General features: G+C 30.6%; 1 protein-coding gene across 2 annotated transcripts; it reads left to right on the top strand.

Moving 5' to 3' along the window:
- The first annotated feature begins 5,691 nt into the window (after window positions 1-5,691).
- LOC131855111 (uncharacterized) lies at window positions 5,692-13,950 on the top strand. Of its 2 annotated transcripts, none has more exons than XM_059206340.1 (4): window positions 5,692-5,788; window positions 10,765-10,831; window positions 12,421-12,622; window positions 13,656-13,950. In XM_059206340.1, the coding sequence occupies exons 1-4, from the start codon at window positions 5,738-5,740 to the stop codon at window positions 13,948-13,950; spliced, it is 615 nt and encodes a 204-aa protein (XP_059062323.1). In that variant the 5' UTR covers window positions 5,692-5,737. The 2 variants fall into 2 exon arrangements, with proteins under 2 accessions (XP_059062323.1, XP_059062324.1); XM_059206341.1 differs by lacking the exon at window positions 5,692-5,788 and adding an exon at window positions 9,630-9,698.
- Window positions 13,951-15,937: the final 1,987 nt, after the last annotated feature.

Below are 15,937 nucleotides of genomic sequence, written 5' to 3'. Positions count from 1 at the left end.
TTAATGGGGGTGGCTAAACAATAAATAGGTATAGATACTATGTTTCATACATAAGGTATCGTGAAGTAAGCGAAGTATGGAATAGTATAAGAGTGAAGTGCGCACAAATAGCTGTCGGGCGGGGCAGATCAATGCCGAGACCACGATGCCCTTCGGTAGTTCTGCTTTCCACCACCGCAGCGTCGCAGCGCTTTTGTCTTCTCCATGATATAAATATATATTATCGGCGCAAGTTCTATACTTGTCGACATTTAATGTGATATTTCCGATGACACTTGACATTTATAAAGTAATCATTTACTAATTTATGATTATAGTACAATACCATAAAGTAAATATAATATGAAAAATAAAGTAATTATTAAAATAAACGCAGACTACAATTTTATTAAAATTAAAAGAAAGATAATTTTCCCAGAGAACCCTGCAGTTAAAGAAAACTCAAGCAAAACGTTGCATACATCTTAAAGGAATATATTTAATAACAAGGATATGGACGGTTCATGTTATAATTTTAAAAATCAATTTATTGTAATTCAAATAAATATGTTGAGTGAATTATGTAGCATGACGCTATAAGCAAAGAAGGAGAGCAGCAATGAAAAATGTTGTAAAAACGGGAAAACGTAACGAAAAAGTGACGCAAACGAAGTTGAGCGGGTGAACTAGTATTATATATAAGTCAGTCTTGCTTGAATACTGTAATAGCATTAACGGTATCAACGTGATTCACTTAATTAGTTGCGGTGGTTTCGTTTTAATACTTATTGATTATTGAATATGAAGCCAAAAAATACTAATATTGCGTTTGAAGTCAGCGGCGCAGAGCGTCGAGTTCTCGTGTTTAAAGTATTAGTAATAAGTAGTAGCAATATCTTTCAATTACTAAATCATATTGAGTAAGAAATTAAAAAAATTAAAAACAAAGCGGGTATGAATTTTTAACCAGAGGTAGACTATGAACGGTTGTCGGTGTACCTCAAACTTCCTTATATTATTATCAGCCGCTATGCAGCTTGCTTTGTAACTTACTATTCGGTTGTAGGATACAGCTTAGACAATGAAATTACAATATAAGAGAGATCCTCTGATATCGCGGTTGTCATATGATAACGTCAAAACGTCAGTAGTGATTCAAGTTTATAGGTGACGGTTACCCCTTCCCAACTGGTGGGCCGTCAGTTTGTTTGTCATTTCAATTACAAATATAAAAAAACAGATGTATGTAATAACGTAATGTACAATGATACAATCATTGTACTACCCTTTCAAATATTTACTTGAAAGTTAATATATTTATACTTGTTGTACACGCGACTTCGCCCGCGTGGATTTTAACTTTATTTTAATAAATATAATAATTTTTTTTTACTAAATTAAAAGTAGCCTAAGTTACTCCTTATTACATTAGCTACCTGCAAAAAAAAGTTCCGTCGAAATCGGTCCAACCATTTCAGAGATTAGCGGGAACAAACAGGCAGGTAGACAGACAGACAAAATTTGTACAACATGTTATTTTGGTGTATTTATATTCATATGCATGTAGTAAAAACGGTTATTTAGAAACATAATAATACAAACAGACACTCCAATTTTATTTATATGTATAGATATATCAGCTATAGCCTTTGTCGATTAGCCCATCCACATTTTGCTTCGTCATCAATGCCTTGCAATTGAGTCAAAATTTTTGTGTATTTTATTTTCGTGGCCCTAGCATGTTTGTCGTATCCCAAGGGCCACCTCAGCCACACCCAAACCTGTTGTCATAGAGTTTGTTCCGATATAAATGCTGCGCTGATACTCGTAGTTCGCCTCGTTTTGGATCGTGTCAATATTTTACACTATGAATCTGTCTCGTGAAGATCTTTTTTAAATTTTCTTAAGAACAATATTGATATGGTTTACATTGAAATAATTAATGTTAAATTGTGGTCGTGCGAAACTAAATAAATACTCGTGTCTTAATTACAAATTAAATTTCAATTTGTTTAAAAAAAATCTGCAAAACTGAACTATTAGAGAAGAAAACGGCAAAACTGAACTATTCTTTGCCGTGAATAATAAATGGTTGACTCATAATTATGAAGTTGGATTTGATAAACTTGTGAGAAACTCTATTTTTACCTTTACGGCGTTTAGATTTATTGTATAAATTTTATTTTATTGTAAACACAGCCACTTAAATATTGATATCAATAGCGGTAAGTTTTGGTATTAATTTTGTTTCTGTTATAGGGTTACATGAATATTTGATTGTAATTTGATTTATTGTAAGTAGGAACTGTCTATGTATACATATAGCAAATGTGAAATATGAAAGTAAGTTTTCTTATAGATTTCAAAATCAGGACTCCTTATGGCTGGTTGTGCAGACGACATCTGTATATGATTGTATGAATAAAACTTTCAGAATAAGTGGGAGATGATGCGAAAATCATAAACTACATTAATGAAATTTATAAACAGAAAAATTACGAATAAGTTTTAAGGAAGATATCAAATATCTGGTACTATCTGAAAATAAGGTGTTATTTTCAGATACTTTCAGATCATAAAAGATACATAAATATATATATACAGATACATAAAATAGGTGCTATTTTATGTATATAGCAGAGAATAGGAATAAACATTTAACTTTTATTTTACTACAAACTTAACCAATTGCGTTATACCAGTGGGGAAAGATTACTGATAATAAATGGGCCTACTGTAAAAAGTAATTGCATGGTATAGAATCCATGGTAAGATCAGTGGGGCCAAATTTGGTTGTAAAAAGGTAGGTAGGTAGACAAATACACTAACTTTTTTTATAAAATAGATTTTTCATACTCATTTATCTACACAATATACATAGAATTGGATCTAATTATCTATCTCTTTGACCGACTTATATGGAATCATGTACATAAACGTGTTGAAATTGTTCTCAAACCTAAGATGTTATTCTACTTTTGATACAGACTGCTTTATTATTCCTTATTTAGCCTTTGTTAGATTCATACTAGCTCTTTAGAAACATGGAGGAGATTTCGATTTCTTTTCCTTTTCTTATTTATATACTTTGAACCAGTAGCTGGCTTGAGTATATTTAATGTGTAAAATTACATTAATGTTACATATTATCTTAAGTACCTAATGTATTCATTTCAACTAATTTCTTGTAAGAGAAAGCAGTTGGTACCGCTTCTTATTTATAGATTTCCAGATCAGATTCAAATGATGAAATATTCTAGACATCATTAGGTCAAGGTGAGACTAATGTCAAGATCCTAGTACGAAAACTAAAAGCTTGACTGCGGGAAAATGGTTGATGGAATATTTAACGTTTAGTGGATTAGGAAGCAGTGAATATTATTTATTATTGTTTGTCATAATACGGTAGATCTCAGTTTCATCAACGAGTTCTAGCTTATATCTAACGCAAATACTTGTAATAGAGTATTTTTCTATATCTGAATAATTTAATAATTTAATTTAATACAAAACTACATACTACATGGAGGAAGCCAGTTAGTACTTGTATGAAGGGAATGTAAGTTTGAAACAAATTGAAGTAAAGATATTGATTAAACGACGAGAAACGAAAGAAACGACGCTCTTTAGAATCTTGGAGAAATCTCGCTTTATTCTTCTTTATTTATTTATATACCAATACTATTACTATTTATTTTTGACCAATTTTATAGATTATACTAACTAGAAAAATAAAAATATTTAAGTATATTCTGCACAAAATAGAATCGAACTCCCACTATCCATCTCACCGTAGCGCTTATGGTGTAAAGTGTCACGATATTTATTCGATTATTATTTTGTAAGTATTAAAATATGGTAAACAGATTAAATAAAAGATTTTTCAATTTCTAGACATATAAAAATTCCACTGTTCGTCTCTCATGAAAGACTCGATTTATCGGTATTTTCATAAATATCTTCATTTTTTATATTTAAGATTTATTTATTGAGGTAATACTATTAGTATTACCTCAATAAATAAATCTTAAATATAAAAATTAGTAGTATACCATTAGTAATTACTGATTATGATGATACTCTACTAGTATTTTAAAGACAAACCTTCATTTTATACTCTACCTTTGCTGGTGTGCTTCCTTTTCAGAATACGGCTATATCCAGATCTTGCGCCGTTGTCATATTGCAACAATGCAATGCACGAATCAAAAGGAGCATGCACTCAAAAGGCTGCAACTCGTTAACTACTATAAGTCTCTCTAAGACTCAAATAACGAGCTAACAGCGATATTTTTTTTTATTCATTTAATATAAAAAATATTTATATGTTTTCGCTTAGCTTTAAAAATGACGTAGGTATATGTATTTTTTTAATAATTTAAGACAAAAAGTAACATTTAATAATATGTAATAAGAATAAGCTTATGCTTGCTGTTATTTTCATTAACGTCTCGTACATTGATGAGTAGTTCGTTTATAAATCGAGAAACTACGTAAATAGATAATCAGCTGTATGCTCATTGAAGCAGTTGTTTAAGCTTGTTACTGAAGTCGTTTTTGCGCCACAGCCCCCGTATATACAGCATGTTTAATTTCAGTCTTGAATATTAATACGGCTTCGGTTTACTTCCCGCGACTTCGTCCGCGTGGAATTTAACATTATTTTTCTAAAATAAAAGTAGCCTAAAGAACCAAAAATTATTTTGTTCGTCTTAATTTCCATTGCATCATCCCTTATTTTATCCCCATGGGGATTGAATTTATCAAAATCCTATTTAAGCAAACGTCTTCATCATAGCAGCTCCAATCTTTAATTTCAATTCAATCAGTCGAAAATCTAAGAAGATTTATACAAACTTACATCCCCTATTTTATCCCCTTAGGGGTGGTATTTATCAAAACCCTTTCTTAGGGGATGCCTACGTCATAACATCTACCTGTATACCAATTTCAGCCCGATCCGTCCAGTGGTTTGGGCTGTGCGTTTATAGATTACTATATCAGTCAGTCGTAACCTTTGATTTATATATATTTAGATAGTTTGATTCACGGTGCAAATATTTCTATTCATGGGTATTGTTTGTTTCGATCTGATTGTTATCTATATATATTATGTTTGTATTTACAAAAATAATGTATGTAAAACAATGTAACAACTGATACAAATACTTATGTATTTGTATCAGTTGTTACATTGTTTTATTATTATTATTAAGGAAGTTATATTGTTTTAATAAATCTCCCATAGACAGGTATCTTCAGAAAATCGATCCAAGATGGTATCGTATAGCGTGTGTACATTTGTTTAATTTACAAATCAAGAAACTGCTGAAACAGACTGTCTTATATACTTTGTAATATATATATATATATATATATATATTCGCACCAAATTACACGAATTGGATATGTGGCGGACATTCAAACAAAGCTGTAGCGCCCACCCTTGTTAAGACTAACTCAATATATACGTAACTCAGATGCGTCTCATCGTAGGAATTTTAGTTTAATTGGCACATAGTTATGAAAGTAATATTAGAAAATCAAGAATTTTGTAATATCATGAAATGAACACTGCTTGTTTGTTATGAGTATAAAATGGTATTTTCATTTTCAAGCGTCGGATTGCAGTAACTTCCACATATGTTTGGAATGCATTGTAATCATAACATTACGTGTAAAGAAAGACACACGCATTTCAGATCAGAAAGGTGCTGTGATTACTGCGGTTTCTGTTATTTATGCAGATTTATTGAATATGGATAAAAAAAACTGTTTTCTTATTTTTGTAGCAATACAAATGGCTAAGGTAAGCGTTCTTATTTTTATGATTTTGTACTTACAAAGTTTCATTAATACATAGTAATTTAGTGTTCTACATTTATTTACACATAAAATACGGAAATTATGGAGCATTTGAATAAAATAAGTTAATATTATGTAGAGAATGTTAATATTATTTTGCAACAGATATTATTAAAATGATATGTTTTACCACATTGGATAATACATTTTGAACGGCTTTGGACTTGTGCTTGTTGTTTTGATTGGCAGGCACTTCACTTAGTATTAGTAACTATTTAAAAACAATTTCCATTGCTATTTTAAATACTAATTCTACTCATTAAATTCTCTTTGTATAAATTGCAAATATTGTTTATCACTATACAATGTATAAGCTATGTAACCACTAAAATACATAATAAGCTGGTATTGAAAATTAAATATATCAGACTCTAATTAAAATTATTTTAATATTCGTCTGATATGTGTAGATTAAACAGGACAACCTTGTATAAATTCAAATTCAATCCTTCAGTTAACCTAGAAGAACTATTATTGTCTTTATACCAAAATATCTGCTGTGTTTTTAATGTTTCATCTCGTTAAAGCCGTGTGAAGCACTAAATCTTTAGAAGCTCGGTCCCGCAGAATTACCTTCAATCTTTCCAGAACACACTTGACACTGGCAAGCACATCACATGCGAGGAAGTGCTGAAAACTACATGTTATTCCCGTCATACTCTCTTCTTTATTCATTGCTTTGAGTACTATGTTCGTGCGGCCGTGTTTGTTTTAATACATTTTCTCTGGGGTCCCCATTGTGATAATGAATACCTTGTTATTGTGATAATGATACTACATCCAAGTCCCCTTGAAGTTAAACACGTGAATAGAGCACTCTTTTCCATTCTTTGTCTAGTGTCATCATTGTCGGTACTATATGTATAATCCATACCAATGAAAGTAAAAAGGCGATGATTGTGGGACGTGTCTTTAGTGGTAGGTCGCCCAAAGGCGGGAGAATGGTTAAAGGAATTCATAGAACGGCCTTGAAGGAATTCAACTTGGACATTGGTGGAAAAGAGCACAAAGTTAGATTAACAGTTCCAGAGAGTTTTAAATGATGTTATCCTAATTTAATATTATTTCGGATATGTAATAAGTTTTTTTTAATCATGATAAAAAAATTGATGCATAAATTCCGGCAATTATAATGACTGTAACTGTAATACTAGATGGTTAAGAGCTTTACTAACAATAGATTAGAAAAACTACTCACAAATGGGCCATTGCTTCAAAAATAAACATCTTTATTATAATTATTATCCATTAATTGATAAATAGGCTGCTTAATAATTATCATTGTAAAATACTTATAAATTAATAGATATAACTAAATGCCCTTCGTTACTGCTAAAATGATTACTACTACTACTAGTATATAGTAATAGTAGTACTAGTACTAGTATATAATATTATTTATTATATTATTAACTGTGGTACTAGTATTGTTTTCAACCATTCGTTCTATCTAATGGTTGAAAACAATACTAGTACCACAGACAGAACCATCTTCTAATGTTTCTATCACATAATAAGGAAAAAATATAGAGTTATTACTGTAGTTCCAATACTTTTTACAAAATGGTAACAGGTGGGGTTTCTTCCCGTATCGATATTAGAGTGATTATATGCAATTTTAATAAATCAGACTCTTTGTGAAGTGTAGATCCAGAAATAGAAATATTTATTGAAATACAAATAATAAGTATTTCTGAATTGGCGCAATTATAATTTATGTTATGTTTGCAAATTGTATAGAAATATATATCTATATGTATTTAAGAAGAAGAAGAAAGAAGAAGTTTATATATATAATTATGTGTGTATTAGTACACTATTATATTATTATCAAGTTGGGACCATTCAGCGAAATCAAAGATGAAATCTCGTCTTATTAACAAAATACTTATATTATAAAGAGGTAAAGTTGGTGAGGGACATTCGATGTACTGATCCGATTTTAAAAATTTTATTAGTGTTGGATAATCTGTTTGTTGAGGAAACATCACACAACGACTAATAGGAGCGGAGCTGCAATTAAAAATGTTGCAAAATTATGATGAAGTCGCGCGGATCAACTAGTATTTTATAATATCCCTATTACGACACGACATACTAATTGTAGTATGTCGTATTTGTCGTGTTTATCAGTAGTCAATTGGTCTTGTCTGTAATAGTTATAAACGTCCTATAAGCGACCAGCATCAGTACAGTCGAAGATAGCGCAACATCCCACATATTAAACTTATGTTTAAAAAATAATGTATTTTGAACGAAGAATGGTTTAGATGCATTCGCATAAATTTTTTGTATACTGTTTTAAAACTATGAATGTAACAAAATCCTGAAATGCCATGTCTGTCAGTAGCATCGACAATAATGACCACTCAATTCAAATGTAGACGGCGCGGCGCGGCGCCGCATTCTGAGGCGACGTGATATATCTACTCGTAACTGTAGTGGCAGACAGTTTGACATATCGATCCTTACTCTATGACAGAGCAATTTGATTATTAAGCGTACAATTCATAAGTGGTCTTTTTTGAAAATTAAATGAAAAAAGAATTTGAATATTCCATTATGTGTTTTCAAAATGTACTGGCTACTTAAATAACAATTTCATAGTTATTTCTTCCTAAAACCTATTAGGTATTGAAGTTTCTTAAATGAACAATTCAATTTTTTAATGTTATAAATTATGTATGCCTACATATGTGGAAGAATTTTAGAAAGATTAAGGAAACTGGCACTAGGAATTAGAAAACGCTGCACTATGATTTGTAAATCTGGAACGCTCAGCTCTAATTTGCTTATATAAATTAAATGTGTGTTTAATAAAGATTTTCGGAAAAATATTTAATATTGATTTTATTGAAAAAAAAATATATATTTGAGGGGATATCGCAACGATAGACCGTCAATATTTCCAGAAATAATGTTTTTGGGATTTATTTCTTTGTATAGAACTAACATTCTGTGTAAACATTTAAAATTTAAAGCAGACAAAGAACTGTTGCAATTTTATTCTCGTACCTGGAAATAGCAATTTTACAAATATGTTACGTTACGTTTTTTTTTTCAACGATAGTCGGCATACATATATATTTAATATCTGATTTAATTATTAAATTAAATCAGATAAAAACTGTAGCAACTTTATTATTGTATCTAGTTAACACTTTTTTATCATGCCTTTCACATAATATGCCACTGCCGGACTCCCAAAAGAAAAATAACTACGAATCTAAACACCTCGATTTTTAAGCAATATATTCATAAAGATCCTGTATATAATAATAATACATCATCATATCATCATCAATATATCAACATAACAATCTTTCCTCGATTTACAAATACTAACCAAGCGACAAGTCTAAAAACATAATACAAGGTTCGGTGTCGATAAATTAGCAATGGTGTAGAAACATATGTAGGTACACGTTATAAGTGTGTAGTATATTTTTTTTCAAGAGAGCTTAAATTAAGTTTATTTAAATAAAGGATTTCCAATACTATTCTATTCTTTGTTGGCCCTTGATATTCGTCAATAAACGTTCTCTTTCGAAATTAAAAACGAGGCCGCAATAATGCTTTCAATAACAACTAGAGTTGTTAAGATCATTAGTGCGACTTAGTAGTAACTTCCAGCAACGCAATAACTTTATTTATAGGAAAGTGATATTAATATTGAACAGGATTCATCTTGCTTGTTATTAGTGTCAGAAGGGTATTATCGATACGGTTGTACTTTGTCAAGTTGCTAAGTGGGTGTCTCCTCTGTTCTCTGTGTTAGTTTAAGCCGCTTTCCAGCTTGCTTTGTAAGCGATGTGTTGCAAATGAAGCGGATATTTAATTACAATACCAAGTATGTTTGTATATCAGTCTCTACGAGGTTGATAGATGTGATGATTGTAACCAATTATAAAATACCAAATTATAACTTAAATTGTAATTATTTATAATAATTTGAATATAATTAGCGGTGAAACAAATATTGGAGAAAACAGAAACAAAAGACGTATAATTGTAATCTTGGTAACACAACGTTCTTTATTTGAAAATTATGAAATATATGATTAAAGTGATTTTAATAATTATTTTTATTGGAATTTCCAACAGTATGGATGCATGACTCATTGCTTTTCGAATGGCAACGTATGAGGACCACAAAGATCATATATCCGTGGTGCTGTTCATACCTATATATAGCCGACGCTTGATTATGTCCGTCAGCTTATTTGTAATTCTGGATACATAATATGTTATGTATCCAGAATTACAAATACTCGTTGGTTAATTATTATCAACTTTTTATATTTAAAAATGAAATCTATACATCTATACATATAAATAAAATTGGAGTGTTTGTTTGTCATATTGAAATAACCGTTTTTTACTACGTGCATATGAATATAAATACGGTACATACACCAAAATAACATTTTTTACAATTATTGTCTGTCTGTCTGTCTGCTTGTTCGGGCAAATCTCTGAAATGGCTGGATCGATTTTGACGGGATTTTTATAGGCAGGTAGCTGATGAAGGAATAACTTAGGCGACTTTTATTTTGGAATAAAATATTTTAATTTAGAAAAATAAAGTAATATTCCACGTGGACGAAGTCGCGGGTACAGCTAGTAGTAAATAAATAAATTACCCTGGACAATTAACACAGCATCATGTACTCCGACGGTAAGCAGAGCTTGCGTTATGAGCACTAGACAACTGTATGAATACTTAGATATTTTGTGTAAATGTATACATACAAAACAAACCGCTCCTTTAAATAGTATGGAGTTGAAGTGTTATATATCAGAATGATATGAAGAAGCCTAAGGTATACTTACGAAGTTGAACTGATTATTATTAAAGCAGTTTAATTGAATGAAGTGAGTGTTAAAGATTATTATTATATTATTATTATAATTTTTTAGGGATCCATACCAGGGACATTTTTTTGGAAACCTCGCTTGGGTCTTGATTTGGCTATACCAACCACAGGTACCTATGTTTATCTATATGACAGATCGTACAATACGTCTTAGTATTTTTAGATTGAATCAATTAGATAAATAGGATCAATTTAAAGTAACCGGTGAGGTTGTAAGTACTTGGCTAATAGAGCAGTTATTTATATTTTTAGTACCTGATAACTATTGTTACCGCAGATGATGAATAACAATTGACATAGGTACTTACCTACATGTCAGAGTATAGGGAGGAAGTCGGCTACCGTCATAACCGTCGGTTTATTTGGTTTGTAGTCGTTATATATATATTCGAAAACATCATCGGAAAATTAGTCAGAAATATTGTATATGTTTTTTTGTAGGCCAGAATTTATGAATTTATATCAGTTCCTTTAGAATTGAATTCGGGTAGTAGGTATACCACTAGGCGCGTTTTAGTTAATGACATGTTATAAATTGTACTACCTATATTTGAGCTTTCCAGATGAACAAGTTTTAATCAATAGCGTCGTCCTGATACTTTAGTTACTAGATACTTAATTTTCTCAAAGTTTCCTTCGATACCTCCATAAGCTCTTCATTAATTTTTCCCTATAAATTTAACGACTAAAGCCGCTGTCAAACGAAGATATTGATACAACAGGGATTGGTATTTGTGAACAGCACGTTAGTAGCTGTGTAAAACAGATCAGTTTTCATCTCAAATCGGCTTACTTACTACACAAGGATGATCTCATTTCATCCTTGTAAATTTACTCATTTCAGTAGCGCAGATTTTATAAAAAGTCTTCCGCGATAGGTCTATCTTAGTTTTACAGCCGCCAAGTAGTTTTTTTTATAAGCTGTGTTTCGTTATAGACTAAGAAAGGCAGTGGAATTAAACAATGACTTTTTGCCACGCACTACCACATTGTAGAATCACCTTCCCGCAATGGTATTTTCAAACCGATACGATATTGAAACTTTCTAAAAAGAGCTTATTCCTTCTTAAAAGGCCGGCAACGCACTTCTATTCCCCTGGTGTTGCAGGTGTTCATGGGCGGCGGTAATCACTTACCTTCAGGTGACCGCAAACTCGTTTGCCCCTGTGTTAGAAAAAAAAAAGTGTTTAACATGAGTGGTGTCACGAGTACCACATCATATTGATGTCTGTATATATTTATATAAGCAACGGTTACCACTTACCGTCAGGCGGGCTTATCAGCCTGTTTGCGCATTCCAAATGCATAAAAATTCTATTTTTAACTTGTATAAAAAAATTGGGAAATTTTTGTAAGCATGGTTTTTCGGCAAACTTATTTTTAGTAAGTCATTTGTCGTCAATTATTCAACATCTTTAGGATAATAATAGAGAACCATACACTAAAAGGTATATATATCTATTTAATAATATAACACACATAATGAATATCAAATTGTTACCTACAACGCCATCTTGTATAAAAGTGGTGTAATGAATGAGTAACAAATTTTTTTTCTAGTATAAAATTAAATAGGTATTAAATATCAATCAGACAACATTTTTTAGCATATTAAACTCTACATTTTTTTTCATTAAAAATAATGCCATGCCCTTTTTTTATTAGTAATTATATATTATGTTCATTTTTTCTATTTCAGAAGTGTCTATGGGAGTGCATAAACCAAACAAGAATAATATTAGAGATGGATTTGTAGTGTTAATTGACGGCTACCAAGTCGGGGTTACTATAATAGCAGTTGCTGCGAGTGTGTCTAGTGCCAGCACAAATCCACATCTCAACCCTTTGTCCGCTTACTTTTACACCAACATTTATAGATGGGGCTTGAGATATTTCAGTCTGTAAGCATTCATATTTAATGGGCACGCATACATCTGTGACGTTTTTTTTGTAACTAATAAATTAGATGGTAAGAAGTATTAATATTTGTTACTTTTTAGGTCTATATATGACTGATATTAATGATTGTGAACTGCATTTGTTTATAAAAATGGTGCCTGAATTAAAATATATGTTTACTTATTAGTTATTGTACGTTCTGTAAACATTAACTCATGCCGTAATTTTTGTACCTTTTTAATTTCCAGTTAGGTATGTTTTCACACACTTCCTATGCAGATTCGAAATTAAGTGTAGTTCAGGTATATAGACCGTCAGTTTCTTTTGAATGTATATTCCAATTCCTACATAAACTTTACATATCACATAACACAAGAACTCTCAGAAACCATTGCTTTTGTAGTGAGCTTATATCTTGCATTCATATTCAACAAACATTTCAGTCAGACCGAGATCTACTTGCCTAGGTTCCATTGTATTCTTATAAAATATCTTTTTAAAATAGATAGGTAAGTCCCTATTGTTGAATAAAATTATTACAAAGTTCTATGGATTGTTTGCAATACTTTATTGTTCAGCAAAAGCTTAGGAAAGAAAATACTAAGTTTGTTGAGAATTCAATAGGAAATAAAACTTGTAATATGAAATATAAAGGAAAACAAATATAAGTAGTTTGTAACGGAGTCCTTAAGAAATGATTGAATACAATGAAATATTTTCTTTAGTGAATCATTCAGTAGTTTGTACATATACCAGAACGCAGAACGCCAACATCTTATTTTAATACGATTTATATTTTAGAAGTAGGTACTTATGCATACTCAAAGATATTAACTTGCTACGATTTTATTGTATGTAGGTACGTATTGTGTTTAAAAATGAAGCCATGGAAAATAATCATACAGGAGAAAATAAATACAACGTTATATAGATAATGCAGAAAAAAATACTGGAGACAAAGCAGACGTACCTAAATAATAAAGTAAAATTTACATCTTATTGCCCGGTAAATAATAAAATTCTATTTTAATTTAGGTTACCGTTCTGGTTAAGTGGTAATGGCGGTAACTACTGTGACACACATAAAGTTTGGCGAAGACGTTTTTATTATATGGATGAATTTGTACCAGAACTTCTAAGAAAGTTTGTCCCTTTCATCAAGAACGAAGAGTGGGAGAAAGAACAATTGGAATTCAAGAAGTTCAAAAAATATGCTGAACCTGCTTTTGGCAAACATTATCGATACCCCACCAAAGTATTTAGAAATTTTAAAAGTCAAGAGACAGTGGAAACTGTTGAAAATCTAGACGATTCATCAAATTCAATGTAAAGTTTAATTAAATATTTTATATTTGTAATTTTGAAATATATTTATATTTATTTCCTTTTTACCTTAATTGTATTTATTTCCTTTTTTACCATAACTCACGGTGAGTTAGGGTAAACTGATTTTCTAAGTACAACTTGAATTAAGGAAACAGTTGTGAACAAATATACAGGTACTTTATTCAAGTCGTCGCGCCTTAAGTTTTGAATTGCTTTTTGCATTCTCCCTATTTTTTCTTTCAAAAGGTAAAGCTGTATAGGCGGTATTACAAACTTCGCATTTCACATAATAGTTAAAATTATGAAGCTTGAATTTCATTTATATCTTGTTTATAAGTTATTGTACCTTCTCCTTTCTTTACTTATGGAGATTAATAAAGAAATCAAGCGACAAGCACGATGATAAATCAGGTGTGGTAACCTTCGTCCTCTACAAAACATACGCTGAAATTACAATTAGAAATATTTCCTTTGATTTATTTCAAAAAGATGTGTCAACATGACGGCCTCGGTTGTATAGCGGTTTACTTCCGACGGTTGCAGGTTCAATTCATCGCACGGTACAAACATTTATATTCATGAGTATGACTTTTTGTATTGGTCTTGGTGTTTTCTATGTATGTGGAGTATGTATTTACAAAAGAAACATAAATATAATATATCATTTGTTGAGTACCCATAACACAAGCGCTGCTTGCTTCGCCTTGCCTACTAGATGGCGCTGTGTTCATTGTCAAGGGTTATTTTATTTCATAAAGATTGTAATTTATAATTTTGTTTTTGGTTTGAATAAATTCTTTACTTGTATAGTAATATGTTACGTTAATAATGAAACCATTTAGTAACTTTAAATGTCATATAGTTTATTTTGACAAAGTAAAGGGTCAAGTACGGTGGAATTGATCTATATAATCTTATTAATGGATGGATGGATGTTTGTTACTCTTTCACGTGTTTGTTTCAAAACTACTGAACAGATTTTGATGCAACTAGAGTAATATAGCGTATACTTTACATTTAGGCTACAAATTTCACGCGGGTTAAACCGCGGGCACATCTACTATATATTATATATAAATATATACCATATTATTCAACACTATTTCGGGGACAAACTTGTGTTGTCTGTCGTAAACATAACAACTTTAAGCCTGAATAACAACGAAGTATATTAATTTTCTATACTTTCGTATCTGGTTAGGTATGAAATGAAAAAAGACATAATAAAAAATTTATTTATTTTTATATTGATGGTTAATATTAAAATCATCTTTGGCTATTCGAGTACACAAAAAATTGTTTTATCAAAATGTGTTATCTTGTTAAAAATTTATATAAAGTAAAGCGAGGCTTCTTATTTCTTATAATTATAGTATAAAATATAACTTAACATACAATGTCATGATATTATTATTAACTATGAACTAGTCAATAGGAGGTACGCATATGATCTAAAATTGAAAATATGATCTGTATCTCTGCCTACCAAAAGTACTTAAAACTATAATAATAAATCTATAATGTCAACACAAATATTATTGTTACATACTACTAATATCGTCAAGATATACGCATGTACACATAAAAACACCTATCTATATTCATTTCACACATTGAGTATAAAACAATTATTTTTCGTATTAACATTAAAACATTCTTAATCTAAGGAGACCAGCAGGTTGTTTTTTGCAATGGAATTGAGAAATTGCTTATTCTTTCTCAAATGTTAGAGAAAAGGAAGTTAAGTATATTCCCATGTGTATTTGTGACAAATATCTCGGATATTACCTTAAATAGGAACCATGATCGCTATTACCATCGAATTAATGGAATATATTATGTGAGACTTCAGTTCAATTCTATTTTTCTGCGGCAGAACAACTCGATCTATAAAAAATCAACAGAAATACCAACAACGTAACGTATATATTTGTATAACTATGCGGAGTATAATCTTTTTTTGTGACATGATGATATGACTTTAGTCTTAT

The sequence above is a fragment of the Achroia grisella genome, unplaced genomic scaffold (genome assembly GCF_030625045.1).
Source record: "Achroia grisella isolate CSIRO2021 unplaced genomic scaffold, CSIRO_AGI_Agris_v1 utg1304, whole genome shotgun sequence".
Taxonomy (NCBI): domain Eukaryota; kingdom Metazoa; phylum Arthropoda; class Insecta; order Lepidoptera; family Pyralidae; genus Achroia; species Achroia grisella.
The sequence above is the reverse complement of the archived record's forward strand: the minus strand, read 5'-3'. Positions and strand labels throughout refer to the sequence as shown.